The 17242-nt window shown below is 38.0% G+C and overlaps 1 protein-coding gene across 2 annotated transcripts; it reads right to left on the minus strand.

Moving 5' to 3' along the window:
* Nucleotides 1-1613: 1613 nt before the first annotated feature.
* LOC106084634 (sulfhydryl oxidase 1) lies at nt 1614-13834 on the minus strand. Of its 2 annotated transcripts, none has more exons than XM_013248472.2 (3): nt 13676-13834; nt 11838-13524; nt 1614-2329 (listed from the first exon to the last, which is right to left on the minus strand). In XM_013248472.2, exons 2-3 carry the CDS (start codon nt 13275-13277, stop codon nt 1826-1828), a joined length of 1944 nt encoding a protein of 647 aa, XP_013103926.2. In that variant the 5' UTR covers nt 13278-13524; nt 13676-13834; the 3' UTR covers nt 1614-1825. The 2 variants fall into 2 exon arrangements, with proteins under 2 accessions (XP_013103926.2, XP_013103925.2); XM_013248471.2 differs by having other exon boundaries at nt 13581-13834.
* Nucleotides 13835-17242: the final 3408 nt, after the last annotated feature.

Genomic DNA, 17242 nt, shown 5'->3' on the forward strand with positions numbered 1-17242 from the left:
CCAAAAAGTAATTGTCGGTAATATAGTAGTAATATAGTCGGCGTTGACAAATTTTTTCAACGGCTTGTGACTCTGTAATTGCATTCTTTCTTCTGTCAGTTTTCAGCTGTTACTTTTTGCTTGCTTTAGAAAAGAAGTGCGCGAAATTTTGTTTACATTTGTTTGTTTGGTGTCAATTTTAATATGGGTACCACATGTATTGAAAGAAATTCATTTAACAAACCGAATCAACGCTTGTGATATGCACCTTAAACGCAATGAATTCGATCCGTTTTTAAAACGAATCATAACTGGAGATGAAAAATGGATTGTTTACAATAACGCTAGTCGAAAACGATCATGGTCCAAGCATGGTGAACCAGCTCAAACCACTTCAAAGGCTGATATCCACCAAAAGAAGGTTATGCTGTCTGTTTAGTGGGATTGGAAGGGTGTTGTATATTTTGAGCTGCTTCCAAGGAACCAAACGATTAATTCGGATGTTTACTGTCAACAATTGGAGAAATTGAATACAGCCATCAAGGAGAAGCGACCGGAATTGGTCAATCGTAAAGGTATCATATTCCACCAGGATACCGCTAGACCACACACATCTTTAAGCTTGGCTAGGAACTTTTAATGCATCCACCATATAGCCCTGACCTTGCACCATCAGACTACCATTTATTTCGATCTTTGCAGAACTCCTTAAATGGTAAAACTTTCGGCAATGATGAGGCTATAAAATCGCACTTGGTTCAGTTTTTTTGCAGATAAAGGCCAGAAGTTCTATGAGCGTGGAATACTAAATTTGCCAGGAAGATGGCAAAAGGTTATCGAACAAAATGGCAATTATATATTTGATTAAAGTTCATTCTAAGTTTAATTAAAAATGCATTTACTTTCTTTTAAAAAATCCGCAATTACTTTTTAGGCAACCCAATATATAGTAATTTTATCATTGACATTTGTGTAATGTTTCAAAAAAGTAATCGCAAAAAATATGGGTTTACAATGGCGAAAAACGAACATGGTACCAGCTTTGACTTAATAATAGCCAAGTGGTGGGGAAGAGTACATATGATTCAGACCGGCAAAAGTTGAAACTTGTTCACATTGACTAAGTTTAATACATGCCTAACCTTTTTCTTATTCTACCACTTCCAATGAGAGATATCTGCAATGCACACACCCGCACGCAGACACTTTTAATGCTGTCATAAATAAATAGCAAACTACACCACAGCCACCCTCCACCCAAAGGTGAGAAGCAAGTAAGTACTTGAAAAACAAACTACTGCAATTATTATTTACTATCTGTAAAAAAATGTGTTTTTATTACGTCGAAACAAGTGTTTAGTTTATATATCTACATAACAAATGGAATGGAAGGGAAGTATTTTGGTTGTGTGGGGATAACGAAATCAAACTATAATGGGCTATAATGTAAAATTTTTCAAATTTTTCGTCTTTTTTATTTTTCATACATTTTTTAATGACATAGTATAATAGATAATGATATTATTAATAATAATAATAATGCAAATGTACAAAAAGAACATAACATGATATAGTTAAGGATATGAAGAAGAAGGCGTTTTTCTTTGTTGGTTAAAATTTTCTAATATAAAAAAATAAACTTTAGAGCTTATATACAGAAAAAAAGACACATAGAAAATATAGACAATGGAATTATTGAGAATAACACATGTAGTACTATATATATATAAAAGGAGCCCTTACAGTGGCTGGCTAACAAATCGGTTTTCTTCGATTATACATATCAAGTCCAAGTTTCATTTTGAGTTGATAACGTGTGTCACGTTTAATTAAAGCAAATTTTGAATTACACTTTACCCAAAAGATTATGAGCATAGGGTTTCTTGCGATAGCCACCCTTTTTCATTGCGAATAATTTAAAGGCCACAACCAACATCACAATGCAAAATCCATACAACAGCATGCCCATACCCATGTCCATGTCTGAGAAAACACTGCTTATCATACGTTTTTGTCGCATTTTCTCCAAGGTAGGTGGTAGTATATCATGATTATCCACACCATAGCGACTGATAAATTCTGGATTATGAATATTTTTAAGAAACTGTAGGACATGATCTTTATCCCAGTTCGCAGGTGTCTGAGATGCAGCCGACGGCACTGAGTGAGAGGTATCTTTGCGGCATTGTGAACAGCTTGAGGTTGAGGGAAATTGAATTTTAGGGAATTTCGGATCGTCAGTTTCGTCACCAGACAAGCGTTGATTCACTTCGTTGTGGGCTGCCCAAAGCCATAGAACAGCTTCATCCTTAGTGGGATTGTTCCAAATGTTGCGTTTCATTGCCATTTCCTATAACAAAGGTAATAGAAAAATATAGTTTTTATTAAAAAAATATTTAATTTCTTTTTCTAAATTTCTAAGATAATTACAACTCACGTCTCAATTCGTACGTTGTTCTAATATATGAATATGAATATAATGATTGTATACTTCTAATTAGTTTTCTATGCATTTGTAGACAGAAGTTGTTACTATTGGGTTGCCCAAAAAGTAATTGCGGATTTTTCATATAGTCGGCGTTGACAAATTTTTTGACAGCTTGTGACTCTGTAATTGCATTCTTTCTTCTGTCAGTTATCAGCTGTTACTTTTAGCTTGCTTTAGAAAAAAAAGTGTAAAAAAAGTATATTTGAATAAAGTTCATTCTAAGTTTTATTAAAAATGCATTTACTTTCTTTTAAAAAATCCGCAATTACTTTTTGGACAACCCAATATTTCTTCCATACTTTTCCTAGCCTGAATTCGTACTTTGAAATATGTTATATGCAAAATCTGTTTTTCGTATTTTTCCAGCCATATGAGGTGATTTTCCGTGAGCCATGATTTTCTAGTGATCTTTTCGTGAGTAGTGCGCGAGTGTACTCATGAGCCTGTGTGAACGTGAGGCAACATGGAAAAGTCGTGCGTTATTAAAACTTTTCTCTCGTAGGCCTGAGTACAAAAATCACTCACGTGCAAATCCCTACCGCAAAGCAACTCCTCACTCAGCCTATAAACTGTAAAAACACACTTCTATAAGAGGATGCGTTGGATCTTTTTATACTCTACACCACTATGTGGTACAGGGTATTATAACTTAGTGCATTTTTTTTTTTTGGTAACACCCAGAAGGAAGAGAGATAGACCCAATGGTAAGAATCACCTTCTGATTCGATTTAGTTTTGTCCGTCTGTTTGTCCATGTTAATCTGAGCACAAACTACAGGTCGCAGTTTTCATCCGATCGTCTTAAAATTTTGTACAGGCATGTGTTTCGGCCTAGAGACTAAGCCTACTGAAATTGGAAAAAATCGGGTCAGTTTTTGTCCGATTTTGCAATTAATTATATATATATATATATATATATATATATATATATATATATATATATATATATATATGGCAACTCAACTGGAACTTTGGATATAGCTGCCATAAGGTTTTGGGCCCATAAAAGGCGCATTTATTGTTCGATGTTGGCGAAATTTGGGACAGTGAGTTGTGTTAGGTCCTTCGACATTCATCTTTAATTTGGCCCAGATCGGTCCAGATTTGGATATAGCTGCCATATAGACCGATCTCTCGATTTAAGGTTTTGGGCCATAAAAGGCGCATTTATTGTCTGATTTCGCCGAAATTTGGGACAGTGAGTTGTGTTAAGTCCTTCGACATTCCTCTTTAATTTGGCTCAGATCGGTCCAGATTTGGATATAGCCGCCATATAGACCGATCTCTCGATTTAAGGTTTTGGGGCCATAAAAGGCGCATTTATTTTCCGATTTCGTCGAAATATAAGACAGTGAATTGTGTTAGGCTCTCGGTTCAGATTTGAATAAAGCTGTCATATAGACAGATATCACGATTTAAAGTCTTGACCCCATAAAAGGGGCATTTATATACCGATTTTGTTATGCTTTTCGACATCCGTGTCGTATATAGTATAGATCGGTTTATTTTTCGATATAGCTACTAAAAAGACCAATATTTTGTTATACACAATTGAAGAAAGAGTTGTACTTATTAGTAATTGGTCCACATCGGAACATATTTTAATATAGCTGCTTTGGGGCATAAGGTATGCATTTTCACCGGATTTTGACGAAACGTGGTTTACATATATACCCGAGGTGGTGGGTATTCAAAGTTCGCCGTGGCCGAACTTAACGTCTTTTGACTTTTTTTTTTGAGACTACATATCGCCTGATAGCACCTTTAGTAAACAAATCAAAGACTATAGTTAAAAGTACAATGCACCCTTCTTATGTTTGTCGGCAAACAGGTGTTTTGCTGTGTTTCACCCAAATAAAAGTTAACACCTGTTGAAACATCAATAAAACTTCCTTGTGTATGCAAAGAAATTAAAATTTTTATTTCAAAAATAAATAAAACAACAAATAAGGTTAAATCCAATACTAAAGAAAAATATTGTGGGTAAACATAGCATAAAAATTGCTATAACAACAGAAATGTTGACTTGAAACGTTATGTAACTCTTCGAAATACTGACCTAAGAACCTAATAAATATATTTATATGGATGTATATTAGTGTTGATATGCAAATCTAAGACTTTTTTCTCTATACCAACACCAATCCGGGAACAAATACTTCTTATTGATGCACATCGGTTGATATTGCATATAGTTCATGTTCCCCCTATAAAACTATCATCCGACTTCGTTAGCAGCTGGAGAGCCTTGTTTTTATCGGAGTAGTACAAATATTTTTAATTTAAGCTCTAACTTACAATATGTTTCGAATTGACTTATACCCTCCCTAATTTACATATGTAATACCTTCCACAATTGACTTTTCAAAACCTGTGATCAGTGTTGACCGATTAGGGGAAATTTCCCCAAACCGCGATTAGGGAACATTTTTCTTATTTGGGGCATGGGAATTTTGATGGGGGAAAAAGTAAACAAGTAAGAGCGTGCTAAATTGGGCCGGGCCGAATCTTATATACCCTCCACCATGGATAGCATTTGTCGAGTTCTTTGCGCGGTATCTCTTTTTAGGCTAACAAAGAATAATGAATAAGAACAGTTATGCTATTGGAGCTATATCAAGTTGTAGTCCGAATTGGACCATTAATGAATTGAATGCTAAACATTGTAGAGTTCATTGTGTAATATTTCAGTAAGAATTACACCTTGTAGGGGCTCAAGATGCAAAATCGGAAGAGAGATCGGTTTATGTGGGAGCTATATCAAGGTATATATCGATTCAGACCATACTTCACATGTATGTTGAAGGTCATGGGGGAAGCCGTTGTACAAAATTTCAGCCAAATCGGATAATAACTGCGCCCCCTAGAGGCTCAAGAAGTCAAGATCCCAGATCGGGTTATATGGCAGCTATATCTGGTTATGTACCGATTTGGGCCATACAGTTCTAGGAAGTCATAACAAAACACCTCGTGCAAAATTTCAGCCAAACCGGATGATAATTGCGCCCTCTAGCGACTCAAGAAGTCAAGATCGAAGATCGGTTTATATGGCAGCTATACCAGGTTGTTAACCTATTTAAACCGTACTTAGCACAGTGGTTGGAAGTGACACTAAAAAAATATCAAACAATATCACAGCCAAATCGGATAAGAGTTGCGTCCTCTAGTGGCTCAAGAAGACAAGACCCAAGATCGGTTTATATGACAGCTTTATCAAAACATGGACCGATTTGGCCAATTTACAATCCCAACCGACCTACACTAATAAAAAGTATTTGTGCAAAATTTCAAGCGCATAACTTTACCTACCTTACTTTATATTTCTATGACAGAACATTTGTTCCACTAGCCGAACGTAGAATAGCATTCCAAGCGCCTCGATCTAATGCGCTCATTCTAAACACTCTGACACCAAGTTTTGAGGTGTCTCCCACCACTTCATCTTTCCATCGGGCTTTTGGTCTTCCAGGTTTGCGTGTACCACCGAGTTTGCCTTCAAAAGACTTCTTTACTGGAACTTCTTCCTCCATTCTGGCAACACGACCTAGCCAACGCAGCCAACTTTCTCCATTTTCTTTATCTGCTCGGTTGTGCAAGGCTTTTTGGGAGTTGAAACCATCCATTTCGTCTTATCTCCATTTACTGCCAGACCCATTTTCACTGACTCTCCTTCGATTCTTTCAAAAGCTGCAGTTACTACTTCCGGTGACCGACCTATGATATCGATATCGTAGGCATAGGCGAGTAGCATGTGCTCTCTTGTGATTAGTGTGCCATATCTATTCACATCTGCATCTCGTATAATCTTCTCCAGCAGGATATTAAAGAGATCACACTATAGGCTGTCTCCTTGTCTGAAACCTCGTTTGGTATTAAATGATTCGGAGAGTTTTTTTCTTATTCCTACTGAGGAACTCGTATTAGCAAGTGTCATCATGCAGAGTCTTATTAATTTTGCAGGGATACCAAACTCAGACATTGCTTGAAATACCTTTGAACGTAAAGGAGTATCGAAGGCGGCTTTGTAGTTAACAAAGAGATGGTAGGCGTTAATTTGTCCTTCTCGGGTCTTTTCCAGGATTTGGCGCAGTGTGAATATCTGGTCTAGGGTAGATTTACCTGGTCTAAAGCCGCATTAATAGGGCCCAATTATCTCATTGACTTTACGCTCGAGAGTATCTTGTATGCGATGGGGAGGAGACTTTTTCCTCTGTAGTTGACACATTCCGTCTTGTCTCCTTTCTTGTGTACGGGACATAGTATGCTGAGGTTCCAATCATCAGGTATGCGTTCTTCTAGCCAGATTGCGTAGATAAGCTGATGCATACGCCTTATCAGCGTGTCGCCTCCGGTCTTAAATAGTTCAGCGGGTAACCCGTCGGCTCCTGCTGCCTGGTTCCTTAGTCTTACTGTTACTGCTATTGGACCTCAATCCGACTAGGAGGTAAACATTCTATACCATCATCAGGGATTGGTTCTGCGGTATCCTCTTCGCCGCCAACATCGGACACTAGCAGTTGGGTAAAATGTTATTTCCATATCCTCAGCATGTTGTCTGTGTCCGTTACCAGATTTCCTTCTTTGTCTCTGCAGGAGGATGCGCCTGCACCAAAGCCATCGGTTTGATGTTTAATTCTTTGGTAGAATTTCCGGACTTCATTCTGACTCCTGTACATCTCAATTCGCTCTTATTTACGTCTTTCCATTTCCCTTTTCTTTCTGCGGAATAGACGATTCTCCTCATTCCTTTTCTCCCGATACCTCTACCTTATCTGGCGCGTTGCTACTGATTGCAGGGTTGCTATATATGCCGCATTCTTGGCTTCAGTAGCATCTCGACACTCTTGTTCGCACCATGGGTTTTTGGAGGAGGCTTCCGGTACCCAAGTACGGATTTCGCGGCATTTTCCATGGAGTGGGCAATAGTTTGCCACTGTGCCATTATATCATCGGAACAAGGAGTGCTTTCATGAAGCAGTTGGGTCAGTCGAGTGGAGTATGCCGCTGCCATTTGTTGCGTTTGCAGCTTTTCTATGTCCAGCTTCCGTGCAGTGTCAAATCGTACTTTCCTCGCCATGTTCAAACGGGTGCGAACCTTTGCTGCAACAAGGTAATGATCCGAATCTATATTCGCTCCACGGATCGATCGAACATCTAACACGCTGGATGAATGCCCTCCATCTATCACAACGTGATCAATTTGGTTTCTCGTGTTTTGATCATGTGACAGCCATGTGGCTTTGTGAATATTTTTATGTTGAAATCTGGTGCTACTAACTACCATAATCTAACAGCCTCAACCCATTACTGGACGTTATCTCGTGGAGGCTAAACTTTCCGACTGTTGGACGAAAAATGTCTTCCTTCCCTATTTTCGCATTAAAATCTCCCAGAACGATTTTAATATCATGTGCGTGGCAGCGGTTATATTCTCTCTAGGCGCTCGTAGAAAATATCCTTGGTCTGCTCGTCTTTGTCTTCCGTCGGGGCATGGGCACAAATAAGGCTGATGTTGAAGAATTTGGTTTTTATGCGGATTGTGGCTAGCCTCTCATCCACCAGAGTAAAGCTGGAGACAAGGTGTTTCAGTCTCCGACTAACCACAAATCCGCGGCCAAATTCATGCCTCGTGTAATGGCAGCTATAGTATAGTTAAGTGCACATCTAAAATGTTTATTTTATTTTTTAACTAAACACCTTAATCTCTAAAGCAAGGCGCCATGCTCTAATGTACATACAAATTTTACATACATTTTTCATACTCGTATAACTTTGATTTTTAACTTTTTGTGTTGTTATTTGCTTTATATATTCGAGGATCAACACCTTGTCTATAGTATATCCATGGATTTTCAACAATTTATTGTATTTGAACATCACGTAGCAGAATTCACTCTAGCTGGTGCACAAATACACAGACAGATCGACAGACAATGGGGGAAAAACAAACTTGTCTTAATAATTGGCTTGATAATTCAATTAGAAATAATAGCAATCACATTTTTTTGCATAAAGTAGTATAAACACAAACAATTTAGGAAAGCAAGCTGTGACGAAACGGAGATTTAAAGCTATAACTATGCATATACAAACATCAAAGTATATATCCATATATGACTATGAAATAAGTCCCAATATGTGTGTGTGTTTCGGCTCAGGTGATTTAGTACGGGCAGGGAAACACAACAAGATTTTACGGCGAAGGTCATTTACTAAATGCCACAATACTCTCGCTCATCGATGTGTGTAGCTTTGTATTGTGTTGGGGACAAATACCAATAAGAGTACATATGTCAAGTTTGACCAAACACCGGACAAAAGACTATTGCATTATCATTATTTGTTATACATATTTTCAAACATATTTCTCTAAGAGATGAATGAACGCCTAAGGCAATTATCATGGTATTGTATTATTATCAAAAGCTCAACAAAAATATATATATATAATACAATAACATTCAAGTCGCTGTTTTTGCTATAGGAAAAATTATTCTGCTTAACATTGTTGCTTTTAGTTTGATTGCAGATAGATAATTTCAACTATCTCTCAAGCCCGTAATGCCGGACGTTGGGGTTGCGGTATTTGTTCTCATGGAATATGAACTAAAAATGCTAATAAACAACAATTTATTCATAACCAGTAAGAAAAGGCACAAGTCGGGCGGAGCCGTCTACTTAGTACCCTAAACCAACGGGTGTACGTAATACTTTTAATATATAGCACTTATATCCAAATCTAGTCAGACTTTAATTTTGCACACCTATTGAAATATCCAATAGACGATTTTGCTTACGATGGTACGAAAATTGTGGCTTCTACAGACTTAAAAGTCGAAACGCATAAAAGATATATATGGGAGTTTTATCTAAATCTGATTCAATTTTAATGAAATTTTGCACACGTATTGGGATGTCAATTAGAACATCCCATGAAAAATTTTGTAGAGGTCGGACTAAAATTGTAGCTACTACAGATTTAAAAGAGCACATCGGATGAAAGATATATATGGTCCGATTCTAATGAAATTTTGCACACATATTGGGACGTCACAAAAAGCACTTCGAGCCATATTTGGTAAAGATCGGAACAAAATTGTGCCCTCTACAACCTTAATAGGTCAAATCGGATGAAAGTTATATATGAGAGCTATATGTAAATCTGAACCGATTTAGATGAAATTGCAAATGCACACGTATAAGGTCGTCACACGAAACATCTCACGCTAAATTTGGTAAAGATCGGTCCAAAAATGTGGCTTCTACAGCTTTAAAAGCGCATATCGGATGAAAATTATATATGGGAGCTATATCTAAATCTGGACCGATTTCAATTATATTTTGCACACATGGTGGGACGACAAAAAAAACACTTCGTGCCAAATTTGATAAAGATCGGATCAAAACTTATGCCTTCTATAGCCTTAAAAGCCCATATCGGAAGAAAGATATATTTGGGAGCTATAACTAAATCAGTACCGATTTTTTTTCAAAATCAATAGCGGTCGTCCTTGGGCCAGAAAAGAGACTTAGGCAAAATTTTGTGAAAATCGGACAACAAAGGCGACCTGTACCTTGATTACAAGAATACATGGACAGACAGACAGACAGACGGACATAACTAAATCGAATCAGGAAGTGATTCTAAGCCGATCCGTATAGCTATTGATGGGTCTAGCTCTTCTCCTTCTTAGCGTTGCAAACAAATGCACAAATCTATAATACCCCGTACCACAGTGGTGGTGTAGGGAAATAAATCGAATGGATCACAACATTTGGCATCATTTCTATATTGAAATTTGCATTGATTTTGAACATGTCTCACTCCCAGTCTCACTTGATCATGCAGAAAACTGTATAAAAAATGTAACTTGTAGTTCAGCATACCACCACTATTAAGCGGGATGATTCTAGCCGAGTGTGGGGTCTCAATACTTGGCCAGCTGGTTTTGGGAATGTGAGTCGTGGCAGTGTAAAAATTCAATCGCAGTGTGAATGCCATCTTATCCGACAGGGATAAGTATGTGCATCACACACGTTGGAACTTTGAACACCGATCTAGGTGGTATTCAATAATACTGGCATGGTCCTTATGTATACACAGACGCTGCAACTGCAGTCAGCAGCGGTATCAAGTGAGAGGCCGGGCGGCACAGGCTCTTGCCTAAATATTGAGTTCCTATGATACTTGATTTGATAACTGAAGTGAGAAACTCAGTTGAGCACCACACAGGCTGCTTGATTGATTGGATTAGCTGCAACTGTTGCGGCCAATCAGCGGTATCGAGTAGAGAGTCTCAGTGAGAGGCTGTGCGCCAGCGTCCCTTGCATAAATACTGAGTCCGAGTTATTGGTCCTGCAACCAATGGTCATCACGTTTTCGCAGCGATCGGGCCTATGGACTCATCTATAGGAGCTTGGCGAGGGCCGCTGACCAATTACATTGACCATTGCATGGTGAGAAAATATTTATAGTTTTTTTTTACCTAATTTGGTATGGTTGAGGGAAGGCATAAATGTGCTCTGCATATCACATTGTATGCCATCGTAGCGCAGAGATTAGCATGTCCGCCTATGACGCTGAACGCCTGGGTTAGAATCCTGGCGAGACTATCAGAAAAAAACTTCAACGGTGGTCCTAATGCTGGCAACATTTATGAGGCACTATGCCATGTAAAACTTCTCTTCATAGAGGTGGCGCACTGCGGCACGCCGTTCGGAATCGACTATAAAAAGGAGGCTCCTTATCATTGAGCATAAAACTTGAATCGGACTGCACTCATTGATATGTGAGAAGTTTGCCCTGTTCCTGTAATGGAATGTTCATGGGCAAAATTTCCAATTTGCATGTCAGATGTTAGCCGAACCGGTTAAGAATTCAATCCCTAATGGCTCAAGTAGTGAAGTAGGGTGATTGCTTTATGATCGGTATTATTTTTTATGGCCTAGCGGAAGTCGTCCAGTAAGAAAATCAATTCTAACACAATTTTGACCCTACAGGTAACTTTATTGGTCTATTAAAAAAAAAATTGCCAAATTGAATAAAATTTGAACCCTGCGAAACCGTATTTTTTGTGGTTTTTATTTTTTTTGCGATCAAGGTGTTCCATATTTAGTAAGGTTAAAAAAAAGCCTCACCTAGCAAGGGGGCGACTTTATCACTACATTCATCTGACTGGTGCATAAACATTTTGGAAACGGAATTTAAAAACTTATACCCCGAATATCCACAGGGGAACACTATGTCATTAAATGCTCTCCAGATTTATCTATTATTAGTATGTTGAGTATTTATAAAAACTTTTCACAAGTGTTATTCTTGTTAAGATCTAATGTTTTTTGAAAGTCGTATCATTAGCCTCTTCACTTACCTGAAAATGTTTAGAACATTCTGTACATCCAAAGAAATGTTTTACATATCCATGCATGGCCTGCAGCACTTCCAAAGGATCTTCACTTTTATCTGAAGTTGCGGCTTGAACTGTCATAAAATGGAACAGTTGCCATAGAGAGCATGTGAAACCCCTTAATCCCGTTTTTGACCCAATACATCCAATATAACGTTTAGAAGAGAATGCCGAACCACCATGCTCGTCTTCTAAACGCTTAAGTTCCTTTTCGAAATCTTCACCGGATAATTCCTGCGTATGGCGTTTGGTGTAGGCTGAAAGATCTTTGATCATTTTGCGTCCTGCCGAACCCAAAGGATTGTAGTTTTCTAAAACTCCCAAGAAACGTTGTAGGGCCAACAACTTTTCACCGCTGATGTGAGATGATTTTGGTATTTCATTGTACAGAGTACCCCGCACAGCCATTTCGAGATCAGCTTGATAAACCATGTGTTTATTGCGTCGCACTTCTTCAATAATTTTGGCATTTTCATGTTCATCAATCACCGACGATGAACGTGTTAGGGAGGGATCGTTCGTTGGCGGTTTCTCGGTCAAGTGTTGTGATTTGAGAAAGCTTTCAATGGTTTCTTTATAGGAAAGAGAAGTCTCATGCAATGAGCCATAGGGCACTATGGAACCCTGGCGACTCACTGTAGCTATGCGATAACGACTGCCATCGATTTGGTATTTACCCGCCAACTCAAGATTGGAAGTCCTTTTAACTGCTATATTTGGATATCTTACAAAATGTAGGGCAGTCTCTATGCCAATGGTTGTGTTCTCGGGCTCATAGACAATCACCACAAATTTTTTCAAACTGTCCAGACCATCAAATAATGCCCCCGTGGACACGGTATGTGCAGCCTGCAAAGGCTTCAAGTCTGGCCACGAGGTCATGTTGCTGGTCTTGTTTTCGGCTGCCACATATTCGGCCACTAGACTTCTTATTTCATCCGGAACTTGTGTAAGAATCTTTATGCCATAATTATCAGGCGAAGGTGCATAGCCTGGACCAAAATACCTCAAAGTGGGGTAGGCCATTACTTCATAATCTCTGCAAATACCATTGTTTTCGTCCGCCGCACAGTCTATTGCACTTATCGGCACCACATCTCTCCAATCGTATAGCTCATCGGCCAGGAGCTTGTATGTGGGAGCAAACTTCCTACAGTGGCCGCAATAGCTATTGTAAAATTCAACTAAGATGGAGCGATTCCTCTCCAAAACCTCCTCCTTAAAATTGACATCGGTGAGTACGCGTACTTTGTCCGTGTGATTATATAGCCCTAATTCTTGCGATTCTGATTTTATTAAGGCTTCATAGCTGGAACGTGGTACTCCGGCATAGGCAAACGCTGATAATAAAGACACCGCAATCAAAGCAGCAGAGGTGGCATAAATACCCAACGTCGACGTCATTGTTTGATTGTTGTTGCTTTTGGCTTTGGATGTGAGTTATTGCACATATATCGCGTTACAATTAAATTAACAACAAATTGGTTTTACAAATTTCTCATTTTTGGCTTTCACTGCTTTCGTCGTTTTCCAAAGACTAAACAAACAAATTTCTTGTTGGGCTCACTACAGTACTAAAGTTCGCCTCATCCACAGGCAGACACAATCACAATTTAACTATTCGAAAAACGATGGACAATGGTTTAAAAACCTGAAGAGAAATAAATTATTTATTTATTGTATGCTAATTTCAGAGAGAGAAATTACAGTGTTGCCAGTATTGGAGTATTGGGGATTTCTCCCACAATTGGGGACAGTGTAGGGTCTATTTGAGTTTGTATGGGCTCAATGCGATTGCATACCTATGCTATCCTCTCGACAATGGTACATAGGGTATCTTGAATTTCCTTTAAACTGGGTAACACACTATAAGATGTTTGTTCCAATGGACGAACACCGACTCGAGAGCAATTATTCGGAATTCAGAATCGGGGCTTAGTAAATGACTGACTGACTAACGGTGAACAGAGGAATTAATAATTTTGTAGTTGTGAATGTAAGTCGAATGTCTTGAACAAATAAAGAAGGACGGACGGAGACTTTTTATACATACTATTGTCTCTGTTATATTTGTTTACGAATTAAAAAGATAAAACGAATGAAGAAGAAATTACCAAAGAGAATAAAAAAACGTTGAGCGCCAGAGGCATTCAAGGCAGGGCTGGAAAATACCAATTTTTATATGGTACTTAACAGGTACTTTTTTAACTGAAAGAGTCCTTTTTAATTTTTCAAAAGTATGCGAGTATAAACTTGTAAATTTGCATATGAACAGCGGGGGTACTTTTCTCATATCGATAAGTGCTGTCAAATACAAGTGTGTGTGATATCAAAATCAAATACTAGTTTAAGCTCAATGATAAGCACAGTCCGAACGGTATGCCTGAGAGCGACACCACTTGGTACAGAAGTTTACAGTGCTGATTACCCAAGGTAGGTACCTCACGTGTCGTCAGTAGTGGAATCTTACAAGATGTTTTAAAAAAATCGATAACGAAAAAGATATCGAATTTGGCATTCAGTTATCACTTTTAACGATGATCGACATCATTTAAATCATCTGTTTTCGTTAATGAATTGAAAATCGTGAATTAAATGACAATCATCTGGTGTTTACTTTGAAGAGAAATGAAAATCATTATTTATAGTGGCCCATGGGGAAACAAATAAAGGTGGTCTCATTTGTACAGCAACCACAAATCACATGGTGCAATCCGCCATCGTGCCATCAAGCTGGTCTACCTTTTGCCAACGCACGCCAAGAAATTTCTGTATATACTTTGTATACTTGTGCGTACATGAGCAGAGAATATGCGAGAAAGAAGATAACATCAAAGAGAATGCAACCACAAATCTGACATTTTAATACCGTCAAACCTGGTCGGCTGCTAACAGCTGTTAGCATGAGACACCCTTTTTAACTCGGTCTTGGTAGTTATTGCCAGGTTTGACGGTATTAAGATGACAGATTTTTGTTTGCATTATCTTTGTTGTTTTCTTCTTTTCCCATATTCTCTGCGCATGTAACACACGTATACACACATGACATAATTACCAGGTACATGGGGTACAATCCCATGGCAGCCGGTTGTACATACCGGATTGACCCGATGAATTCCTTCATTGGCAAGGGCTGCCGCCTCAGTGTACCACACACTGCTACTACAACAACAACAACCAGGTAGTGTACTGTAAACAGCTGAGTACAATTTTTTTTCGCGAAGTACACTATCTGTCAACGAGTTTTGATTGTGTGTGTATATTATAGTTAAGAACTATAACACACACGTACACAAAATTAGATTTGCACTAATCACTGATTTTGACAGATAGTGCACTAAATATTTTGTTGTTGGGCAACTGCCACTACCCGGAATATATCTTGTATACACACACGCACACAAACTTCTTTGTGTGTTTACAAAACGTCGATCAACTTGATGGCAAGATGGCGGTTGCCCCATATGATTTGTGTTTGTTGTACAAATTAGAGCACCTTTAATTTTTTCGCCATGAACAACCACAAATCATATGGTGCAATCCGCCACCTTGGCATCAAGCTGTTCCATCCCTCATTCCGGACTGCCAGATTAATTTTGTAGAAAATCAACGCCTGAGGCAATATAGAAATACCACAACACTCTCGTCGCCGTGGCGTTAAACCCCGTTTACACTGCTCTTTAAATCTGGATTAATGGCTCGATCATCTGTTTTCCCTTTATAAAATCAGCTGACGAGAGCCCTAATTCCGCATTTAATGAGAGGAAGAATATGGAAAAAAGAAACTGTTATCCAGTGCATTTCTAAGTAAGTTTACGGATATTTTAAGTAGTATACCATATTATATCTGGATAAAATTTCGTATGCGAAGAATATTTATGTTATTTTATTTGCACAACAACGGCGATCAATAAAAGTCATTAAAAATAATAGCAAGCCATCTATTTGACATCATGCGATTTTAGATAAATCAAATTATTTGTCCTCAAACTTTTCCTCCGTCAGAAAAAGCCGTAACTACTAACTATGGCGTTATCGGCAATCTAAACTCTAAAACTTTACATGGAACATCATGATGCGTGGTCATTGGGTAAAATAAAGATGTATGCGTCACATGTACACATGAACATCATTCATAGTAAAAAATCAAAATCATTTGAATTTTTGGATGTTGGCGTCTAACGATTAACAATTACTCAGAAATGCGTAAACATTTAATGGATTCTAACTACCCACACAATGTAGAAATGTAAATCCACAGGGTAGTTGTTAAATTCTAACTAAACTGCACTATAATTTGGGGATTACCCAAGTTGTTTGCTTTTTAATTGTCTTCACCCGTAGAACCAAAATATCCAACACACGTTTTATTCATTGCTCAAAGGTTCAAGTGGAGTAAAATTTTATGTGTGGAATAAAAAAAATGGTACAGTTAAATGAGTTATTGGGCCTGGAAAAATAGTCTGCGGCCTTCAAAGTACCCAAAAATGGAGAATGAATTATACCGAGGTTTTTTGAAAATAAGAGACAAAAAGATTCCTGTTAGCGAATTTATGTTAGAAGAAAGGGCGAAAGAAAGAGTTCCATAATGACATTAAAGAAAATATTAGGAGAAAAACTTTCTTCACAGCCACAATTGGTGGATCCTGAATTTAGCTATTGCACTGTATTAATTGCTTGCAACGTTGCTACTAGAGAAAAAAAAATCCGAACAAAATTATCCGAAGATCTACCTAATACCCACCTAGCCGACAAAAATCTAAGTTATATGAAATCTGTTCCGCTCTGGGCACACATTCTTAAAGCTTGTGGCGTCATTACAATAGAAGGACGTACTAAACACAGACCTTGTTAAACTGTCATAGGGTCAGAAGAGGATTATGTTTGATTGGAAATCTTTCTTAATCGTCCAACCGACCCAAACCAAAAATTAGTAGTTCATCCCACTAAATTTAAAACGGCAACTCTGATTGGCTAATTTCAAAGAGAGAGAGAGAGAGAGAAGCCATAGACAGTAAAGTCCACAGATGTTCAATTCATAGACATTGGAAGAGATTAATAACTCGTCGTACTCAGCAAAAAATAGCTGAGTTGTAACGAATAGAAATCTGCGGTTTTATTTTATTTCTTTCTTTAAAGAAATGGGAACAAGGAAATGAGAAAACACAAATAAATTAACAGAGAAAGGCAATAGCAAAGCGTAAATAAAGCAAAAACATTTACAAAACTGGTTTAATTGTAGCTAAATCATCATTTTTTTCGTTGAAAACAACATCATTGTCCATTCACAATTATTCTGTTGCTCAAATTTTCTCGTTAGTTTCTATACGTTTCTACTGGCAGCTTAACAAAAAGTCGAATGAATTCAT

This window comes from Stomoxys calcitrans, chromosome 5, assembly GCF_963082655.1.
Source record: "Stomoxys calcitrans chromosome 5, idStoCalc2.1, whole genome shotgun sequence".
Taxonomy (NCBI): domain Eukaryota; kingdom Metazoa; phylum Arthropoda; class Insecta; order Diptera; family Muscidae; genus Stomoxys; species Stomoxys calcitrans.